General features: G+C 41.3%; 1 protein-coding gene across 2 annotated transcripts in view; it reads left to right on the forward strand.

Moving 5' to 3' along the window:
• COL22A1 (collagen type XXII alpha 1 chain) overlaps positions 1-23154 on the forward strand; it is a 224222-nt gene that overhangs the window by 14171 nt on the left and 186897 nt on the right. For both annotated transcript variants that reach the window (XM_068180318.1, XM_068180320.1), the window contains exons 2-3: positions 12112-12276; positions 16353-16919. In XM_068180318.1, coding sequence (XP_068036419.1) covers positions 12180-12276; positions 16353-16919 — 664 coding nt within the window. In that variant the 5' untranslated portion in view covers positions 12112-12179. The remainder of the gene's footprint in view (positions 1-12111; positions 12277-16352; positions 16920-23154) is intronic.

The raw sequence follows: 23154 nt of genomic DNA on the forward strand, positions 1-23154 counted from the left end.
GAGAAAGAAATGTGCTTGCCACAGAGTACCAGAGTGGTTTAGGTTGGAAGAGACCTTCAAGGTCCTCTGTTTGCAATCCCCTGCCCTGGGCAGGGACACCTTCCACTAGAACAGGTTGCTTGAAGCCCCATTCAAGCTGGAACACCTTCAGGGATGGGCAGCCGCAGCTTCTCTGGGCAGCCTGAGCCAGGGCCTCACCACCCTCCCAGGAAAGAATTTCTTCCTAATGTCTGATCTAAATCTACCCTCCTTCAGCTTAAAGCTATACCCCCTTGTCCTGTCATTGCATGCCTTTGTAAAAATATATCTCTTCAGGCCTAGCAAATTAGGGTTCTAATAGATTATTTCCTTTCCCATCCCCTTTATAGTATTTTGGGGCACATATCAGTTATTGCTCACAGTGTAATTCTCTTGGATGTCCGATTTGCCTGAGAGATGTAAGTATTTGTGCTGGCATGGAATTTCACTGGAAATGAAAGCCACAGTTCAGCAGTTTAGATTTAAGCCTGCTGAATTTCTGAAAGAAAATTCCTTCCCTGAATTCGGGAGTAACCCCAGCAACACACATGCCGTGCATGCCAAGTGGAAGAGAAGGTGTGGAAGCTGAATGGGGAGCAGGAGTTCATCAAAAAGCCTAGAAGTTGGATACAAGATAACAGCTGAAAAATGCACTTCCTTACTAGCTTTAAAAAGTGTTTCCCAGTAAAAATACAGGGAACGCAGTTGCTGTAGCTACCATCAAGGTTTTGTGCAGAACTTCTTGAGGTACTTGCTGTGTAGCTGCACAAAAGTTTTTCTCAGTTTGAGGATTTGGTATCATCTTCTATTTAGTTTTTCTCTATTTAACCTGGAACTGTTAAGCACCACCTGTGTTTTCAGTTTCTGTTGAAAACAGAAGGCAAGGAGCTTGAACATTTTTATTTTCTTTTTCTCTTTATTGTGCAAGTGAAACATTGTTCATGCAGCTGAGCTAATGTGTTATTTAGTTTCTTATTTCCCTGATTGTGATTATTTTTGGCCAAGAAACAGCTAACAGCATTATGACCTTTCATATTTATCTTAGTACAGAAAAAATTAAAACTCTTTCATGATTAACCACCAGTCGAGCAACTTCTTCTGGGCCCTAGAAGTCAGGGAAGGGTTTCAGATTAAAGTATGACACTGCAAACAGAAGAGGAATGCATTCATTTTAGAGATCAAGTGCATCAGGTGATGGTAGCTGAGCACTCAAACAGCTTTCTAGTCCTAGTGAAGGAATGTTCTGTCATAAATCAAAACCAATAGTTCTATAGATCGGGAAAAGTACTGCAACTTTGAACAAGGTATAGATCACATACTGGGATTGTTAAGAATAATTTTGGATTTATGTTGGCTGGGAGGTTAAACTGCACGTTATTATCTCCTTCAGCTGTACTAATCTATAAATGTTGGTCTCTGAATACATTGACATGAATATAACAAACCTACACACATCAAATCAGATTTCATATGTATCTATGGAAAACAAATTATAACACCTGTTTTATCTCTTAAAGGACAGGCTGACAGTTTTGCTAACAAAGACAAAACAGTAAAACAAGCACAATCACATCCTTTTATATTTTCTTTTTTTTTTTTTTTTTTTTTTTTTTTTTTTTTTTTTTTTTTTGGTTTATTTGGCAACAGATAGATTAAAACAGTTACTCTTCAGACAGCAACTGTGTTGGAAATATTTGCTTATCTGAATATGATGTCAATTCCTATGCATGTCTGCCCATGGCAATGTATTAGTACTTTGGTATTTTCCTTGGCATCAAAAGGAAAAGAAAGCAAAGTACCTTCTTGCTCCTGAATGGAGCAGGAAGTCTAGTGCCAAAACATATATAGAAAGGCCAAAGTGCTCAGGGCCTTTTTCTACCCTTTATTTTTGTGGTGAGGGCTCCTGAGCCTCCCTTCAGTCAATGAGAGCAGAGCATCACCTGCTGGCATTTGGGTCAGTTGAGCCTCAAGGCTGGCTGCACCCAATCCAGTTCATGGACAGAGAAAACTCAAAGTGAAGTTTAAGAACTTTAGGCAACCCAGAAGTGCCCCATAGTTTTATTTCCCATATCTGTGATAATTCACCCAGAAACTAGACTAAACTCTGCACAGAATGTTCTTAAGCTCTCCCTGTGGAAACTAGTGTTAAAGTTCAAAAAGATATTGCTTTTCCTAGCTCCATTTTGGTTCTTCTTCCCAAACCTGCTTTTCTTGGACAGTTTAATCATTCAGGAAGGGAGATCTGTTTAGGAGTCAAATTATGCTTCTTCTGCTCCCCATTAGGCAAAGACTTTGCACTCAACTCTATTCCTCCTCTGCCTCTGACCTTGATAAATTTTCCTGTCATTACCTTTACCATCTTTAGCTGTTGCTGCTTTTGGCTGAATTTCTTATGTCACCTTGACCAGACAGACATTTGCTGAAATATTGGTATCTGTTGGAACACCAATATCTAAATCTTTGCTCTTTGTCCAAGCTTCTTTTATTGTGTCTGGGGAAAAGAATCACTTCTTGTGAGTAGTTAATTTATTTTACTCTTCCTCATGAGAAAGAGGTAAAATCAATCTGTTTATGGATTTTTTCTTTCATTTTTTTCTTCTCTCCATGAACTTGAAAGGTGCTTAGTATAAAACACCATAACATGTTAGCTTAGACACCTACAGCCTAAACTTAATTGAGATAAACCCCAGCCAAAGCTCTGCTATGTCTTAAGAAAAAGAGTATAGTGTGAGACTATTTGAAATTAAGCTTTACAGTCCAGGAGGGCACAGATTTAATTTAAGTTCTAGTACTGCTGGCTAAGAACTTATCTCTTTTCCATTTCTACAACTTTTCCATGTCCTTTCTACTCCAACAAATTTTCTAATTTTGGTTTTGTTATTATTTTCCTGAAAACACTCTATGTCCTTATCCATTTCAAAATATCCTCTCCCCAACTATCAAATAAAATCTTTGATACCTATATTATCTATGCCATAGCTCTCTCTTCTTTTAAGATAAAAATTCAGGATATTGCATGTGAAGATGTAGGGAAAAGGGAATTAAGTAATTTTTTGGAGTTTCAGGTCTTCTTGAGACAGCTTGAGGCACTTCCTCCTACAGTTAATTGTGAAAATTTTAAATATGAAGAAATTATAATTTAAGGAAGATTTGAGTGAGATGTTTCAGTCATGTGATTTGTAAATTCCTTTTTGTCTTTCTTTGCCCATTCCATTTTTGCTTTCTCTTTTCCCACTGCTGTTTCTGAAACTTGCATGAAGAATGACAAAGAAGGAAGCAGAGTGGAGAGGATGGGACAGGATGAAAGTTGAAATGGCCCAAAACCCTTCCAGCCAACATCAGAATTATTGATCTGATGCTGTCACACCCCTTGCCATACGCACAGACGGGCAGACCCAGCTGTGCTTCAGGGCTAGCTGCACCTCTCTTATCAGCTCCTAAGTGACAGCCCTCTTGCCTCTGTCAGCTGCCTGACATGAGAGCTGTGTGTGGGCTGTAGAGCACAAGCTTTTGTATCTTATCCTTTCTGTGTGAGTGACAGTGGTGAAAAGAGCCCTTCCTGCTAGAAACTACATGTTTTCTCCAGCTATATCTTTTCCTGCTGTTAAATTTACAGCTGTCAGAACTTTATTTGCTGTACTTCTCTTCAGTGTCTTCAGATCATCTTCTGCTTTCACGGAATCATGAAATGGTTTGGGTTGGAGGGGACCTTCAAGGTCACCTAGTCCTGACCTCCTTGCCATGGGCAGGGACACCTTCCCCTGGACCAGGTTGCTCCAAGCCCCATCCAACCTGGCCTTGAACACTTCCAGGGATAGGATATTCACAACTTCTCTGGGCAACCTGTGCCAGTGCCTCACCACTTCCAAAGTAAAGAATTTCTCCCTAATATCCAATCTAAACCTGCCCTCTCTTAGATTAAAGCCATTATCCCTTGTTCTAGCACTACATTATCCTTGACAAAAGTCTCCCTTCAGCTCGTTAGGTATTGGAAGGCTTCTATAATGTCTTCCTAGAGCCTTCTCTTTTCCAGGCTGAACAATTCCAATTATCTCAGCCTTTCCTCACAGGAGAGCTTCTTCATCCTTCTAATCCTCTTTGTGGCCTCCTACACCTCTTATTTTCATGGCCTTTATTCACAGATCCTTCACTTTTGCTGGTGTCTTGGTGTCCACAGTAGAGCTTTGGGTTTCATTACAAAGGTCAAGACCATACAAATTAGACCATGGAAAGGCTCTGCAGTACTAAATCTCTTAATCAAATGCACTTGTTTCTGAGCAAACTTTCATTACCTTAGATGTCCATCATCTTTTTGGAACACATGGAGGAGGAACTCAGCCACATGGTTCAAGAAGGAGGCATTCACGTTCCTGTATTTGGGAAATTTTCTGTCATTTGGATAGTTCAGCAATGTTGGGAAGTGGTAGGTGAGTGTGTGGTACGTGTCCAATTAGCATGGCCCTGTTAATAACCCTGAGAGTGACAGACAATGGGTATGAGCTCATTTCTGGAGTTTGTAGGGATTCTGGTTATCCAGGCCATTATCATAAGGCATAGAGCAAGGAATGCAGAGCAATTCTTCCTCGCCCCAGTTAAGAGTTCTGGGAAATGCGTTCACCAGGCTCCTCTTTGTTAGAAAGTATGTTGTCTATTTTCCAAATAGATTTAGGCTGTTACCCCATCCCGATTCCTTGCTCCAGCTCTGCTTGCTAACTATATAAAGCCATTACATATGGGTCTTTTTACTGACATAATCCTCGGCTGTACTAAAAAAGAAAATATTAAATTTCATTCCAAGAGCTGTAAGAACTTCCATGAGGATATAAAAAGCAGGAAATTGGCCCTGTAAGAGTGGAGTACTCTCATATTGAATAGCCTTCAGGGGCTCAATGTTAAAGGCTTCTTCCTAATAGCAAATGTAGGTTGGAACAGTTCGGCCTGTGCTTGAGAGGAAATGGGATTTGTAGGACTTTGCCAGTACAGGTTTACAGGGCTTAGGCCAAAGGACTGGTGTTCTGTGACCCTGTACAACATCAACATGCTCCATACATACCGCACTAAGGAGTTTGAACATGTAGTACTGAGGAAAAATCTCAGGATTTTCCACTCCATCACAAACTGGTCCTACCATAATTTTTCTGGACATTGTTTTGGTCTTTGTCTTGCTTGTATTACTCCTCTTTAATCTGGACACCCTACAGACACATGTGGAGGTTAATGTAAATGTATGAGGCTCTGGGAATAATGTTATTTATTACCCTAAACAGCCAGTGTGCTTTGTATTATCTTCAGGTGATGGATTTTCCATTTCCAGGGGGTCTGTGTGCTGCAAACCCTGTTTCAGCAAAAACACGAGAGACATTCCAGCATTGGGCTAGGTTTAAAAAAAGAATACGAAAAGGTATGGGCAAAGTTTTCTAAGTTAGCCTTTTTCAATACACTCATTATTAGGATGGGTGAGCTGTGCCCCTGCTACTTGGTAATGTAGTTTGGAGTATGTTTTCTTCCAAGCGCATTCCTAAATTTTTATGTATATAATAATATGATTGTGTTAAAATCCACAAGATTCAAGTAAATTTGCATCCCAAAAGATGAGCCACTGCAGAGGCAGAATATCGACCAATATGTTTTGTAATTGGTTTGCAATCTGTGCGACTTGAATTATATTCTTGAGAATCTTTTGGGGGTAGAAGAGGATAGTGCAAATGACATTATGACAAGTCAACTGATCTCTGTTGCTAGTTTCCTGGTCCATGCTAAAGAGGTGCAGACTACAGCTTTGCAGAGAAAAGTAAGTAACAATTAAGGGAAAAAAAAAATTTGAAAAAACTTGAAAAAAATTCAAATGAAATGCAGCCCTGAGAAGCTACTTTGCTATATATGTATTTTTTTAAGCATCTAGAAGTATTGAACCAATGCTTCAATTTCAAGTTCAAGATATTCTTCCTGCCTTTGCCAGTAAGTAAATAAACATGGTGAGAGAAGCTGTCAGTACAAGTGCTACAGGTGCTGGTGCCTGGTTCTTGGGCAAACTTAGTTTTCAGGCATTGTTTTCCCAGATCAGATATGCAAAGCTTCCCCTTATCATCTTTTCTAATCCCTTCAATCTCTGAGACACTTTCCATGGGTCTTTTCCTTGATAACTATTTCAGTAAGGCTTACCAAGATGCTTGAGCAACTGCATTTTATACAGAACCAGATAACTTCTTTTTAAATTCAAACTCCTTGTTAGCTGCAGTGAGAAGGGGTCACGCTTTATGAACTTGGCTGGTCCATAAACACATGTATTCACAGGGTGCAGTGGAGATTTTCCTGACAGTCTGGTCAATGATGCCAAAACTAAAGAGAGAGTCTGTCATGTAGATTTTAATTGCAGGTTACCTAGGAGTTTTCTTGGACAATCAGTAGAAAGATTTCTAAGCTTGATATGCAAAAGTACAATTTCAATCTGGAGTTACTTCCTCTGGGCAAAACACTGAAAAGTTATACTTGGGGATATTGCATCAAGATTTCAGCCTGCAGACACTGCGTGGCTGCAGTGGGCAAAAATACACTGCAAAGTCCTCTTCTAGCAGCGAGGATGTTTTAGAATAGCAGGGATTTGGCAGAAAACCAGTAAGGGCTTGTTTTAAAGTGTCTGTGGTAAATGCATTTACGAGGGGTCAATTTGTGGAATGCATGATCCAAGCATAGGTTAAGGAGTCAAGAGTAGCTGAATTCTAATTCTGACCTTCCCTCAGGGTTCCTTGTGTGTGCACGTGCAGCACCATAGAGGTTAAAGGAACATTTCTCAGGCTGCAAATTAGGAAATGCTCATGTTGAGTTAATCCTTGGAGCTTGCTTCATGGCCCTCTAGGACTCTAGGCTACGCTTCTTTTTAGGATATTTTTTCCACTCAACTCCTGTTTTGTTGTGTCTCCTTGACAGGTAACTATCACTTAGGGAACAGCCATGTATTATTTTTACCCTCCTAAATTATCAGTATGTACTTTATTTCTCGCACAATCAAACACTTCCAATTGCAGCAATATTAATCATTCATGGGCCTGGGCAGTTCCAGCACCAAGTACTTCAGGGCAGTAATAGAGTTCAGCAAAGGCAAACAAATCGATGGGATGGAATGGTCTGCTAATCTTTCCCATTGCCCTGTTTCATCTCCCATAAAGCTGAAAAACTGCTTTGGCTCACATCACTCTGCATCTGATCAGTTCTTTAGGGATTGGGATAGAATTTGCTCTTAAAATGTGGTGTAGCCCAGAGAAGCTGTGGATGCCCCATCCCTGGAAATGTTCAAGGCCAGGCTGGATGGGGCTCTGAGCACCTAATCTAGTGGAAGGTGTCCCTGGGCATGGCAGGGGTTGGAATGAGATCATCTTGAAGATCCCTTCCAACCCAAACAATTCTGTGATTCTATCATTGCAAATGAAGAGATTTCCCACCCCCTGCAGCCTCACCAGCACTTAGAGCAGATGTTGAAGAGTTTTTTGCTAGCAGGGTGCATGAATGGCTTCATCCAGCATACTGTGGGTCTGCTGACAGTCTCTTCCTTGATTTCAGCAGGCCTTGGCTCAGTTGTAGTTGAGCAAAGTACCTCAGGAGTAGCTCTGATGTTAGCTGAGAATTTTCTGCTCTATTATTCACATGGGTTTTTAAACAATGTCTTCTGAAATCAATGTCCCTCTTTTCATTAACTGCAGTTAGCTTTGGATCAGGCCTGGGAAGATGCACATCTTCCAGAAATGCCATTGGATAATTTCTTTAAAAATCATCAAAAAAAGATATATGACCCATGGGATGATCAGCAGGGAAGAAAGTCCCATCTCCCTTTTATACAATTGGCTTCCTGCTCATATCAGCAATAATTTAGATAATTAAATTGCTTAGTTCAGTAGTTGGAAGAGGCACAATCAACAAGCTGACTCTACTAAGATGTCAGATGTATTAGTGTGCTGGGATTTATATTTGTTTTTCTTTTTTGTGTGTGTGTGAAAAGCTGTATAATTGGACACTGTCTTTTTCACCCCCAGCTAACCTCTTCTTCAGAGGAGCATACCAAAGACATTTAAAATCACATTATGAATGCCAGCATAGTTACAACATTTATATGGCATATGGTGATGTTCAGTGGCAGCAGACGAATGGATGAAATCAAGCACAATAATAGAATCAGCCCCCCTTGAATTTAACAGTAAGACAAACAACTCAGTGGTATAATTTAGTAAAATGCAAGCAAGAGCTTGAATATTTTAACGAGGAGTTTAAAGTACATAACTGGGCAGACTTTTAACATTCAGCTTTGATTCAGCGGTCTTTTTATTGTCCCCGTAGGGTCTTTGAACTTTTGCTCGCATGAGGTGCAAAAAGTTTTATTAAATCACACTCTCCTGAAATGCTCATCTTACTGTGACTCCAGGTTTATTTTGTTTTATTTTATGAATGTTTGTGGCTGAATCACTCCTCTGAAGAATGAAGGAGATCAGAGAAAGTGTTCTGTGTTGTTTCATCTCTAACTCATGTGGGTTTTGCTGTGTGTGGCATCTCTCAAACCAGGACAGAAGAGGAGTGTCTGGAGAGGCTGAGGTTGGGTATATCCAGAGCCAGTGCTAATTGCTTCTCCCAGAAGTGCAATGAAGTTTTCTTCTCTGCCGCATTCTCTGTGTCTGCCTCTTTCTGTTGCTTTCTTTTTATTTTTTTGAGATGCCACCCCTAAACAAACAATTTTGCTTCTCATTTTACACAAAAAAGTTTTTCATCTTTGTTTGCTGAATTGCAGTGTTGAGATGAGAAATCCAAGTTCCCCTTTGGAATTTTTTTTTGTTGTTTTTTTAATTGATGTTTTTTGCCCTGCATTACCCAAAGAGTATTTACTTATTGTTCAAAACTAGAGAGACCTTACCATGGATTCCAAGTGACCTAAAACTCTACACTAACCCCCACAAAAATCCATTCTGGAGCTGAAAGTTATATAGAACTCATGCCTATCTTTTGCATTTTGTTTGTTCAGCTGTGAAATGGTATTAATAGCTTTATGCTGTGCTTGTATTTTGAATGTAGAGAGTTCGCTCTAACATTCACTGACTTCCCAGCCAGGATGCCATTCCCACATCATGTTTGCATATAGCCAGAAGTATTCACTTCTTTTTTTTCCCATTAAACTATTAAAAACAGAGCCTCAGACACAGAGTCGCAGTTATGATAGGATTTGTCAGTTCTTTTTGCAATGTCCCTTAATGCATCACAAAGGAATCCCAAAGTGATGTTTGTGAAATAAAAAGAAAATGAGAGTTATTTTTAAATTATGTGCATTGACTTATGCCTCTTTGAGCAAAATTATTCCCACATGATAGGCTGAACTAAAAATTATAGAAATTAAAAAAAAATCCATGTTGTGTGTTTGGAAATAGGGCTAAATATAGAGAATTTCTTAGTCTTGGATCACTCTGTAAACTAAACTGTCCCTATTTTGGCTCCTTTTTGACCTTTTCTCCTGGAAAGGGAAATAAATAGTGATCAATTGCTGCAATTTCAAACTGAGCTCAGTCTCAAAGTGGCTGACTGAGGTGGGAAAGAAACAAGTGTGGAAAACCCATAGCTAAAATATTTTATTTCCAACCTTTCTTCTAACACCTCTGAAGACTTCATTGCCATGGCATGAATCCTGTTGATGTGAATGGGACAATTTTCTGTCACTGGTATATCTGTACATAAAGTAGTTGCAAGTTAAGAGACTTGATTCAATTCTTTGTGCTATAAAAGTGGATAAAATTATATATTTTGGCCTGAATGCAAGAATAATAATGAACCATAAATGTGTATTAAAGCCACCACAAGTTATGATTATAGATTTTAAGCAGATGTTCTGATTTGATTTGTGGCTTTTTTTTTGACACTATTTTTAGACTAAATGGCTGTTCTGAGACACCTTGCAGCACTCAAAATGCAGAAATGAGTTCTTGAAGTGTTTTGGCAAGGAGGGGAGATGAATGAGCCCTTAGAGACAGAGCCCTCAGGCCTGGCCATGGAGGAAGTCCTTCTGCTGGGGTAGAATCCCACATGTACCAAGTGAGCTCCATCCACCAAGCTGCATCTGCTGCTCACAGACCCAGAGTTGTTCTGCTGACTGACACCAGCTGGTGCTCTGCTCCTTTTATCCTGGCCTCATGTGGGTTAGCAGCTGGCCAAGACTGTTTTTAAGAATGTATTTATAAAACTTCACAGCCGTGCAAGCCCAGATACAGAGCAAGGACGTTTTGAGCTCGGCACTGGAAGTGCAGGATGTCTCTTGGCAGATCTGGTTTCCCAGCTCTTGCTGTTGCCACAAACCTGCTGTCCCATCACTTGTACCCGAAAACAATGTTTCCTAAAAAAATCCAGGGGAGCAAAAACCTTGGGCTGAAGGCTCCCACAGATATTTTAAGTCATGCCTGTCCTGATCCCTCTGCAAACGGCTGCCTGATTGGTATTTCAATAACGTGCTTATTTAGAAGGAAATTCTAACTCCTGTAGGGCACAGTGGTATTTTCATGCCTTTTTTACCCTGCAGCCTTTTCCAGCTGGCTGAAACCTGAACACCTCACTGTCTGGTAGGGACATCATCTGGCTGAGGTGTAAACTACAGCACCTGATAGTGTCCTTTGTATTTAGGATTGGTACATGAATAAATATGGTTTTTTTTCAATATTTCTTGTATTTATGTTCCACTGCTGGCAGATACTTCCAAATTTTATTTACAGTGAAGGTTTTATTATATGTATTGCTTTTCTCCTTGTCTGCATATGATACGGACTTCTGAAAATAACCTGGTTTTTATCTTTTGGAAAGAGCCTGTATTTTTTTGTGGGGATAAGGATTTATAGCCACATCTTGACAACTTCATAAAGCTTTTCCCCTTTTTAATTTCCTAAACCAGCACAACATGCTGAGATACATGGTAGAGATAGGCCCAACATCTGACTGATCAAAACAGGTTTTGAACAAATGCTGACGCCACCATTCTTCCTGTCTGTGATTCCCACAGAACCTTATTGCTTTGAAAAGAAATACCCTAGAAGGCATAATTGACTCTGCAGCAATGAACTACATCAGACAGTGTCCCCTTCATGACTTCTACCCAGCTATCACCACTGAGAAGCAGACGTGCATGTTAAAAGACTGAGAAGGAAGAACTTCCCCAAGAAAATAGACAAAGAAATCATTAGAATCCTTAAAAAGGAAAAAAAGGAATCAGAAGTTGGGAAAAACTCAGGCCTCACTGCCTCAGGCAGTGAGAGCTGCAGAGTGGAAGCTGGTTTCTACCTTCTGGGTGTGCAAGCAGTAGATCAAACAGCAATGACTTTATGATATAATAAAAAATAATAAAACAAGAGCCATAACAGATTTCTTTTTTAGAGTGTCGATCCAGTGTTAGAAAATACAGCTTAACTTTTTACAGCTCAGCCACTTTGCCTGGCTTCTTACAATACCTTCTGACTTCAGTGACTCCATTCAAAGTCAACCCAAACCAAAGACCTTATATTGAAGATAACCCTGAGCTTTTGTAAATCTTTAAGCTAAATAATAGAAAGACATGTTTTGAAACAGCTGAGTTTACTCCTGCAGGGAAGGACTGATGGCAACAAATACATGCATGACAACAGGGGTGTATTTTTAGCATTTGTCATTTTTGGGGCTCCAGAACTGAAAGCAGTGATGGGTGAAGTGGCAACGGGTTGTGTGTGTGATTTATAGTGGCTTGTATCTGGGCTCTGCGTTGTGTATCTCCTAATGATGAATGCGTGGGAGGGCCAGGTCAGGAATGGTTTCCACTCCAGTGCGCTGATTGTGTAGTTGGCAGTGGGCTCAATTAAAGTATAATAATCTGGTAATCTCTCTCCTGTTTCCATTCAGCTGCTTCACAGTGAATAGAGCCAGTGAACAAGTATAGCTTTTGAAAAGTAGGTGAACTCCTGCCTCTTTGTCTGAGCAGTTTATGTCTAGTCAAGTAAAATGACAGGCAGAAGAGGCGACTCTCCAAAACGTTGCTCTCATGACTTGCATCATTACTGCAGTTTGTGTTGCTGTGAGATAACACTTGCTCTTTATTTCCCCTTCTAGGCTGCGGGTTGGATTTCTAGCAAGCTTCGCACCCCGGAGGAAAGACGAGCTGATGTGAGAGAGGAGCTATGGACACATCCATGGTGGGGAGATGCCGTGTGCCCCATCTCTTGGTTCTTCTCACGTTGGTGCTCAGCAGGGAGAGAACCGAGGCACAAAGAGCAGGTACGCATTCCGTTCACTGCCTCACGCCCTGGAGCTGCTGGGCTCCCTCAAGGCTGGGGAGCCATCAGTTCTAGGAGGAAATCTGAAAACAACCCAAGACATTTACTGCTGGAAATCTGTAAAACAGACCTAAGGGATGGAGAAAGCTCAGGGGTCAAGGCTGTGATTTACTTGGCATCTTTCGCTCTGCTGCAGGCTTAGAAAGATTAGCTCAGCTACCCACAGCAAGAGGAGCAGCTCGCCACAGCTTGCTCTGGATGTGCTCCATCTACCCCACACTGGCTGGCAGTGATAGAAATCACTTCTTCCATCGCCTCCTGTGGGTGTCAGATGAGACCTGGTGAATCTTCTGCCTGGCTGTGACTTTCCTGTGAGCTAAACAGGGCCAGGGTACTGTTCATACCCTCCCTTGATTCAAGATATTTGAAGGATGTGTTGATGTAGTGCTTAGGGACATGGTTTAGTGATGGACTTAACTATGTTGGGCAAATGGTTGAACTTCATGATCTTAAAGGTCTTTTCCAACCTAAATGACTCTAGGATTCTATGTTTCTCTACTGTCTAGTTATTAGCATGGTCTCTGGCACAGTTTTTGGCCACGGCTCATGAACACTCCCCCAAAGGCAACTGAGTACATTAGAGGATGGTGTAGCTGAGGTACTGTTCTTATAGGGATCCTTGACAGCAACACATTGCCTTTTGTGTGGCAGCAAGAAGAATTATCTGACATCAGTGATGCCACACCTCAAATTAAAAATGGTTGTAGACCCACACAATTTTTTTATAAGAGTCCAAAGGCATTTTGAGATGGAGGTTTTCTGTCTCTTTTTCTAGGAAAGCTGCTATTCTGTGGGGTTGGGTAATTTATAAGAAAGGAAAGGCTTTTTTAGACTTTTTCAGTTTAAGGAATAGCTGTTTTACAACTTTCTTATGTGATCTATGGGGTTTTTTTGGGTGAAGTTTACCAGAAATAAAAACTTAATAACCAAACAAAGTAAAATCTCAAGTTTTTTTTTTTTTTTTTTTCTCTTTCTGGACCTGTCACAGGCAGAATATAGTGAAGCCATTTATATGTTCTTTCTGTGCTTACTTTAAATAATTCTGAGCTTATGGCTTGTTTGTGAACTATTTTTAAAGGAAATATTGCAAAACAGTTGGTTCAGTGTCTGAGTTGATGAACACAACTCTTTGAATCATATTCCCAGAGAGCATTTCTGCAATTACAAAACTGAAATTTTGCTTTCTATGAGTTATTTCCCATATTCCCTTTACATGAACTGAATTGTTTCTGCCAGAAAAAAGTACTGTTATGACATTCTTGGAAAACAATCAATTTTATCAAGCAGTGGACATTAGAGTGCTGAAAATGCAGATTAATGTTTACTAAAAGCATTTCTGCAGCATTTCATCTCACTGCCACCAGGTCTGTAAGCAAAGAATCACCAATGCCAAAAAAAAAAAGACCCTGAAAGACCATGTTTTTCCTCCCGGCAATACTGCCTTGAATAGGCATCATTTTTTAAACCTTAACTCCCCCTTGTTTTAAGGCTCATTGCCCTTGAACACAGACAGGATTCATTCTGTCTGTTCTGTTTGTTTTGAAATTGCTGTTGTCTCACCTGCTGAGAGTCATAAAAATAAGTAACAGGAAGGTCTTGTGGGTGTTGCTCTCTAGTTAGTCTCACCTAATTAACATTCTTTCAGCCAGAATAGATTAATATAATAATGAATTTATGAAGGAGGTGAGGTGGGGAAGTGTAAGCTTCTTTCTTACCTTTTTTCCTGTTAATATTTTTACCTTTTATATTCTCCAAAAATCAAGCAGAACCACAACTGAGAGCCCAACTGATATACACAGATGTAACTTGCATGCCATAATACAAAATGGTATAAATCATCATCTCCACTCTCAGATTGCCTTCGATAGAGTTTTTTTTGACAGACCTTTCTTGTTCTGGAGTTAGAGACAAGCACTCCCTCACTCACAAAATGCCATTACAGAACACAGTTCCACATGCAGGTTTTGGCTGGGATACATTTAATTTTCCTCCCAGTAGCTGCTCTGGGACTGTGCTTTGGATTTGTGCTGGAAACAGTGTTGATGACACAGGGATGTTTTTGTTACTGCTGAGCAGAGCTCACACCGAGCCAAGGCCTTTTTTATACCTCCTCCCAGCAGCCAGGAGGCTGGGAAGCACAAGAAACTGGGAGGGGACAAAATTGGGACAGCTGCCCCCAACTGACCAAAGGGATATCCCAAACTATATCATGCTCAGAATTAAAGCTGCGGAGGGACACTTAGCTGGAGATTCCTGCCTGGAGACTGTAAGTCAGTCAGTGGTGAGCAACTGTTCTCATTTGCGTTACTCCTCTTTCTTGGGTTTTATTTATTTTTGATTTTGATTTTTATTTTTTGAACTTTCTTCTCTCAACCCATGAGATTTCCACCTTTCACCTTTCCAATTCTCTTCCCCCAGTCCTGCTGAGGGCAGTGAGGGAGGGGCTGTGTGGTGCTTAGTTGCCAGCTGGGGTTAAAACCACAACAGGTTGTTTCCAAAGAGATCCCATTTGGACGGGCTGGTCCCAGTGTGATCCCAATCCTGTGTGCAGAAGTGGTTCCCACAGGCCCTGCAGCCCCTGGGATGTACTGGGATGTGCTCTGCTACAGATGTCAACACAGCAGCTTGTGATGCTCATTTCTCATCACGTGCCAGATGTGCATTCAATCACGCTCATGGTCATCATGCAATGCCTTGAGCACTGACCTACTCTTTTATAATACTCTTACTCTTTTCTGAAGGCAAATCTTCTCTGAGTAGCTGAGCTATCCACTTCCTCCTTTCCTGAGCCATGGGCTGTTATGGAATTCTTCCATTCGGGGAAGGGTCACAACCCTGGGATGAGCAAAAGAGCCAGAGCTAATTTGTGTCAAAATCTGAGTGTGAGAGAATATTTTGTAACTTTCCTGTAGGTTCAAGTGCTGGAATTCAGTAGGAAATATGTAACTTAACCACTGGTCAAACATGAAGTTGTACTTTTTGAGACAAGGTGAGACAAGAACTTCTGGAGAAGCAGCCATGACCAAACTGACTTTGTAGAGCAGCTTTCAGTCTTAAAACTCTGTGGTCTATAATATTGGTTTAAATAAATAGAAGCATATATATACACATTTTGTCCAGTTGGGGCATTATGTTAACAACTCTTGGGCATCAGTGGCATTTATATGGACCTACTGCTTCCTGACTTGCATGTATGCAGAAACAGCTAAAAAACATCTCCTGAGAGATCTACTTTTTTTTGGCAAGTGTCTGACAAATATGCAACCAGTCTGGATTGATATAAGGCAAGCAAGTTGCAATTAAAATAGCCTTGTGTTTTGGATTATACAGGCCTCACATTGCAAATATCATGGTTGGAGGCAAAGGGATGGTTGTGGGGATAAGTGAACTTTTCCCTTACAAGGCAGCTGCCCTTTGTTGTTGAGGAACACATTTCAAAATTCAGTAAGTCATCCTTTAGTTAATAGGCAGTGGTAGAAGGCCTCAAATTTGAAATACTCTTGTTATAGACCTGCTACATCAACATATCATGCTGAGCAAAAGAACCGCTTCTAGCTAAGCATAAATGAATCATAACATTAATGCAAGAGGGGACATGAAAGCTTCATTACTCAGGGTCAGGACTGGCATAGGCAAGGTCAGGACAGGGCTTTTGATCTGTCCAGGTCATTTCAGAGCACTGCCTGAGCAAAGGCACTGCAATGAAGTCAGAGAAAAACTTCTTCATGTACATGTAGGGGATGTAGCTGAAGGATTCAGCAGAAGTAGTTAGAAGCAGAGAAATGGAAAGGGTTTGCATTTCAAAGCTAAGTCTGTGCTGCTCTGTAGATATCTGGAAACTGATGAGGTGAATCACAAGGAAAAAGGGCTGGGAATCTGCTCTTCCTCTGCAGGACAGGGAGAGGGTTTGCTGCCTCCTCCCAATTGCTCACTAGGGAGCTGTGTTGAGGGAATATTTGGTATGTCTGGTCCTCTGCATTCATCTCCCCTTAACAATGTTTTCTGCCACTCGTGCAGGTTGCAAGAGTGTTCACTACGACCTTGTCTTCCTCTTGGACACCTCCTCCAGTGTCGGAAAAGAAGATTTTGAGAAAGTTCGTCAGTGGGTGTCTAATTTGGTGGAAACCTTTGAGATTGGCCCAGACAAAACCCGTGTAGGGGTGGTGCGATACAGCGATCGACCGAGCACAGAGTTCGACCTGGGAAAGTACAAAACCCGTGAGGAGATCAAAGAGGCTGCACGAAAGATTCAGTATTATGGTGGTAACACAAACACTGGAGATGCTCTCAGGTACATCACCACCTACAGTTTTTCCACAGAAGCTGGTGGGAGACTTAGTGATCGAACTGTTAAAAAAGTGGCTATCCTTTTGACTGATGGAAGGAGCCAGGATTTTGTCTTAGATCCAGCCACTGCAGCCCATCAGGCTGGTATTAGGATTTTTGCTGTGGGTGTTGGAGAAGCCTTAAAAGAGGAACTTGATGAGATTGCTTCAGAGCCCAAGTCTGCTCACGTGTTTCATGTCTCTGATTACAACGCCATCGATAAAATTCGGGGGAAGCTGAGGAGGCGTCTCTGTGAGAGTAAGTAGAGCTTTCCTTTCTGCAGAATTAGAATAGGTTCAGTTAGCATATAGATATGAAAAACTGTGATTGTTTTCTTTCGTGCTTATACTTTATTTTCATGTCTCCTACTCAGTTCCTCTCTGTAAGAGATCACTGTTCAAGGCCAGGTTGGGTGCAGCTTTGAGCAACCTGATCTAGTGGAGTACTGCTTATGGCAGGGCCCTTCCAACCCAAACTATTCTCTGATGTTATGATTCTATGATTTTACTAGAGGAGATGTGATGGGTTTTTATGGCAAATCAGTATTAACTATAGGTCAGCTTCCAGAGTAAACCATGAATTCTCTTTTGGCTCTGATATGGTTCAATTACTTTATAATAATCTGGACTACTGAAAATGAATAGTGATGTCTTATTTATACCCAGATTTTGGTTTACTTTGTATAGAACCCTTTTCCCTCTTATTTTCTGGCACTGTATTGTGAAGAGAATGCTCTGGGTACTGCTGGGAATGATCCTTAAGGAAGCAAAGGGATGTTTGTGCTTTTCTGCCTTTCAGCATCTCAACTCCACTGACAGCTGGTGTTCTCTAGTGCTCTGGCTGCCAACAGCATAAGCATTATTGATGTTTTGAATGACTTTTAATGGAGAAAAGTGGGGGGGATTTGCACTGCATAAATGACCCTGATTTTCCAGCTCCTTGATGAAGAGGATGGGAATGGCATTGTGGCTGCTATCTCCCAGCACTTTAATAGGAACACCAATCACACAGCCTGTTCTTCAACCACTGACAAATCACTCTCTTGTTCTTAGTGACTACATGAAAGCTGCCTGGTTTTGCTGCTTTTTGCAGTGTGTGTTGTGATTACTGTGAACAGGCCTCGTAGCTGATGTTGTGAAGATCTGTTATTGCTTTCTGAGACCTCCCTTTGTAAGAAAAAAACTCCGGGCTTATAGAGTCCTTAAGGGTCCTTAAAGAGTGACAAGTGCAAGCAGGCAGAGTCTAGTTGACATTACCCAACAATATCAAGATGTTTCTGCTTTTTCAGCCTAAACATAAATGGGTAATGGAGGGTGTAATACCAATACAAATGGAAGCCATGGGGAATAATAATTGTAAGCTATGCAGATGGAAGGAGCTTGTTTTTTCCTGCAAAAATCTTATTTAATCATACACACAACTGGACTCTTGTAGAAAATTATAAACCCTTCTAATTGGCACATTTGACCAACTCAAACAACTTCCTGTTGCAGCTGCTGAACACCAAAAATGTGTTTTTCCTTTGCAATTCTATTACTTTCCTTTTCCAAAGCAAGTGTTTACTCTGCTTTGTACCTGGGACATAATTTGTCGCCTGCTTTAAAAAATCTTTTACCTGCCTGTCAGAGTATAATACCATCTGTCTGTGGCTTTCTGAGCCCATCCTGTGTCCACACAGGCCAGCATAACACTTCTCCTTCGATTGCAAAGGATCACTGGGAGCATCCTTCATCCTGGATGACAGTAACTCTCCAAGGTGTTTGCTTCTACCTGCACTGGTAAGCTCAGTGAGAAATGGGGGCTGTGCTCAGTTCAGCACACATCTCTGCTGCTCCTTCCTCCTGGGGGGAGGACTCCTCACACTCTTCCCCTGCTCTGGCATCAGCTTCTCCCTACATGTGTCCACAGGTCCAGCTGGGAGTTTTCTCCAGCATGGGCTGGGTCACAAGCTCCTTCAGGCATCCACCTGCTCCTGTGTGGGGTCCTGCAGGGGCTGCAGGGGGATCTCTGCTCCCCCATGGACCCCCCTGGGCTGCAGGGGCACAGCTGCCTCTCCATGGGCTGTGCAGGGGCTGCAGGGGAATCTCTGCTCTGGCACCTGGAGCACCTCCTGAGCCTCCTTCTGTACTGGTGTCTGCAGGGCTACTCCTCTCTCATAGTCCCACTTCTCACCACTGACTGTAATTTCTCTCTCCTGCCCTGTAACTCTTCACCCTTAAATACACAAACCCAGAGTCTTCCCTACAGTTTTTTCTTCCTACATTTAAAACAGGGAAAGTGCTCTTTGGCAGAATCAGTGTTATCATACTTATTTAATATATTGCTTTGCATGCAGAAAGCTTTCAAGATGCATGATGTCTAGATCAGGTCTAAAAAAACATGAAAATATTGCTGAAATGGAGGATGAGGTAATGAGAGCACCTCCAGCAGAAATATTCTGTTAGAGATCAGTTAAATTTTTTGTTACCTGCATGTGTGAGGTAGAACTGTTTTGGGGGGGTGAGAGAATGGAGATGGGGAACAGGACCAAGTGATTTTTTTGTGCATGTACCACTTTTAAATTCCCTGTTAATGCAGTAGGAATGGGAGAGAAGTTCACTGTGATGGCTAGGCCTTCTACACGTTTAGAAGATCAAACTTTTAACAGCTGTTGCAGTTAACTTTCAGTGTTTTATTGACAGCTCTGCATAAAACATGAACATACAAACCACGCGGTAGGTGGAAAACGTGACCAGGGCTCATGCCAAGCCGCTGTTTATTTTGTGCACATTCTGAGACAAAAGCATATATTGCCACAGCCAGGCTCTGGTTTTAATAGACATAATCCTGTGTAAGCTCCAGGGAGACACATGAATCAAAGGGTGGAAATGGGAGGAAGTTTTCTTTTACTGACCACTGATGAGTCCTCCAGTCCTGGTGCTGCTACTGAAATGTGAAGGGTTGTGAAGTGTTGCAAATCCTGGATTTCATGCCAGCAGCTGTTCAGAACCGCTTGTCTCAGGCCTTCCTGGACATCTGGCCTAGACTCTGTCATTCCATCTTGCTATATTTGACTGAATTTATTGCTAAGAAGATGTCATCGAGGGCATTAATAGCATTTTAGCTCTCATTTGATCTCGTGGAAGTAAGCATAGCATAATCAAAAAAAACCCATGTCTGCTCAGTAGGACATTGTGGCAGGGGGAGATATTTTTGTCACACATCTCCATTACGTTTTGGATTATAGTTGACTGGCAAGAATGGGTGATGTTTTCACATGAAATATACAGAGATGCGTTCTGCTAAAAATTCCAGAGATGCTACATGCTTCCTAAATACAGTTCCTGCTTATATGCTGTAGGGGTAACAACAGGCAGCTATGGAATATTTAAAAATATGCTAGATTGAATGACTGTCATGACATGAATCTCAGCTACTTTGCAAACAGAAGGAGATGAGGCTGAATTGTTTCAATAATGGGTTGGTACCAATGGTTTGCCATTGATTTCAGTTGATTTGGTGAGTTCTGTGATAAGGTATCAAAAGCAGTCACATATCCAGATGATTCACAACATTTATATTTCTATTTTTACACATCTTTGTTGCCTTTGGGTAGTGTATGAAGTGCATAAAATATAAGACATATGCTACCACTATTCTGTTACTGATGATGAAGGGCTTCCAGCCTTCAAAGCAACACCTTGAACATCCATCAAAAGGATAGTCTGAAAGCTTCAGAAATGTCTATTTTTGAGGTTGTCTTTGCCCAGGTTCATGATATATTCACAGAAGAACAGCAAGCTGTTTCTTTTTGGCCTTTAGTGTTAAAAATACCTCATGCACAGAGACCATGACAAAGGTATCTGAATTGCCATATCTTGATTGACACTTCCTAACAGACTTATCAGTACAGTCAAATCTCACAAAAATACTGAAATATTGGAACATATCAACACCTAAGGGTATAATGCACATTTTGCTGCTTAAGAAGATGTCCAGATTACATGCAGGTATTAAGAATTTGACCATCACTTGAAAATCTAGTGTCTTACAGATGGCTTTGGAAGTCTGTTAAAAGCTCAGCAGACAACTGCTGCTTTTTAAAAAGCTGCAGCTGGGCAGTGACCCAGCTGATGTCACCTCTGATATGTCCTGCTGCTTTTTGATGTTGCACTCCCACAGCAGTTGTTGTGATTTTCTCAAACTCTGTAACATTTTCATCTTCCAGCAATCACTCATGTTACAGATGACAGGATCACTCATCCTTTCATCATCACATTTGCTGGCTAATTGCAGTTTCCTGTGAAGGCATGAAAGGTCTGTGACAGAATTTCCAACTGATTTATCCTTTACTTGAAACTAAAGAAAAAAAAAAAAAAGAGTTTTCATGGATGTGAGGAGACAAAATGTTTGTTTAGTGGTGATCTTCTGCCATTTAGTTGAAGAACTGTCTGGTATCTTTTGGCTCCAGGAAGCACAGCAGATATATTCAGATATTATTTTTCTCTTACATAACTTTTTATTTTCAAATAAAATTTATGAAACTCTCAGATCTGATTTTCCACTTGGTCCAGTCATCACCAGCTTAGAGAGAAATGGTTCCAGAGCTGGTGTCTGGCAGGCAGCTTTGAACTCTGCGGATGAGCTGTGGCTGCTGGTTGTCCCTCAGTTTCCCCACAGATCATGCAGACGTGATTGTTTTCCCAGATCATAACTACAGCTCTGTTCTGGCACTGTGTAATCTTCACATAATTTAAATGTTGCATGTCCAAAGAAGGTCATCAAAGCTGATTAAGAGGCTTTATCATGAGTTCTTTGAGTAGTGGCTGAGGGAGCTGGAAGTGTTTAGCCCGGAGGAAAGCAGTCTGAGTTGGAATCTTATCATCTCTACAACTCCCTGAAAGGATGATGCCTTAAGTTTCTAGCTTTTATATTTTTCAGGTCCTGTACTGCACTAGTGTATAACTCAACTCCATTTAGGGTGTTAGTAAGATCCCTTCACATTTTGGTCAGACAAAACGATCCCTCCAGGCCGGACAGCCAAGGACAGCCTCGGCCTCAGGCCCAAAAAGCAAAAACAAAAGTGAATTGGGGGAAGCAAACTGGGGGAATATGACTTCATTACCTGAAGCTGTAATTGGACAATTAACTCCTGATATGCAAATAGACCAAACATATATCTGTCTGAAAAATTTGTGACCGTCGTCCATCTTGGGTGTAGCTTCCGTGAGGCTTTTGCACTGCCCAAACTGTATCTATTGAGGGCCTTTAATAAATACCTACTTTATTTTCTAACACTGTCTAGCCTCTGTTCTAGGTAGCCATTCCAAGGCATCTTAGCCAGGTGGGGATTTGTCTCTTCTCCTGGGTAACAAGGAATAGAATAAGAGGAGACAGCCTCACGTTTCACCAGGGGAGGTTTAGATTGGATAGTAAGAAAAAATTCTTCACTGAAAGGATTGTCAAGCAGTGGAAGAGGTTCTCCAGGGAAGTAGTGGAGTCACCATCCCTGGAGGTATTTAAAAGTCAAGTAGGTGTAACACCTGGGGACATGGTTTAGTCCTGGGTTAATGGTTGGACTCAATGTTCTTAAGGGTTTTTTCCAGCCTAAACAATTCCATGTTTCTAAATAAATTCTTATTTTGCTTGGCAAAATGAAATGAATAGGTTTATTCTGAAATTTGCAATACTGCAGTTTTATGACCAGCCCCACTTCTAAAAAAGAAAATCTTATTCTTCCTAACATCCTTCTCCCATCTGCCAGCAGATGCATCTATGTGGCCCCACCATGAACTATAGCAGGAAGCCAATGAATATTTTTGTTTCCCTTCCCAGATTAGTTTTTAATCTGATTTATTTCACCATGCTGTTCCAGGGGAGGAACTGGCACAAGGTGAGTGCAGCTAACTAGGAGCAGAAGACCTGGATTGTGTCCTTTGGTGCAGTGCTAGCTCATATCAGCTTGATGAACATTAGTTAAGGACTTCAGAAAACTGAGAAAAATCCTTCATGTGCTCCCAGTGCAGACCTGAGCTTGTGATCTGGTGTGCTCTGGTTTATGCTGTGCCTAAAGTGTATTTCTGGGTGGGTTTTTCCCATTCAAACTCCACTTCTAGGCTTCAGCACAACTTACTTTCCATGAATAAATGTCTTGCTTAATAAAAATATCCCACTGCAGATGGATATCTTCAGGATCCTGTCCCATTTTTCTTAGACAGGCTTTCCAGTACACATAATTGTTGCTGTTTTACTACTGCCTCAGCTCCTGTTGGTTCAGGGAGGGATGGCAGAGCTCTCCTCCTCAGGCTGTGTCTGGCTGGGAGCATCTTGCTGGGGCTTGTTGGTAGGAGGGATGAGCAAGCTTGCCACCACCTTCACTTAGACACAGACTGTCTGTCAGTGCCTCCAGGCAGCACTTTGATATTTCTGTGCACCTGGGTAGCTTTTCTCCTCCAGAATGGATGTTAGCTCTGTTAGAGTTTCAGAGAGTGATTTATTGATTTATTTTCATTCC

This window comes from Anomalospiza imberbis, chromosome 1 (genome assembly GCF_031753505.1).
Source record: "Anomalospiza imberbis isolate Cuckoo-Finch-1a 21T00152 chromosome 1, ASM3175350v1, whole genome shotgun sequence".
Taxonomy (NCBI): Eukaryota; Metazoa; Chordata; class Aves; order Passeriformes; family Viduidae; genus Anomalospiza; species Anomalospiza imberbis.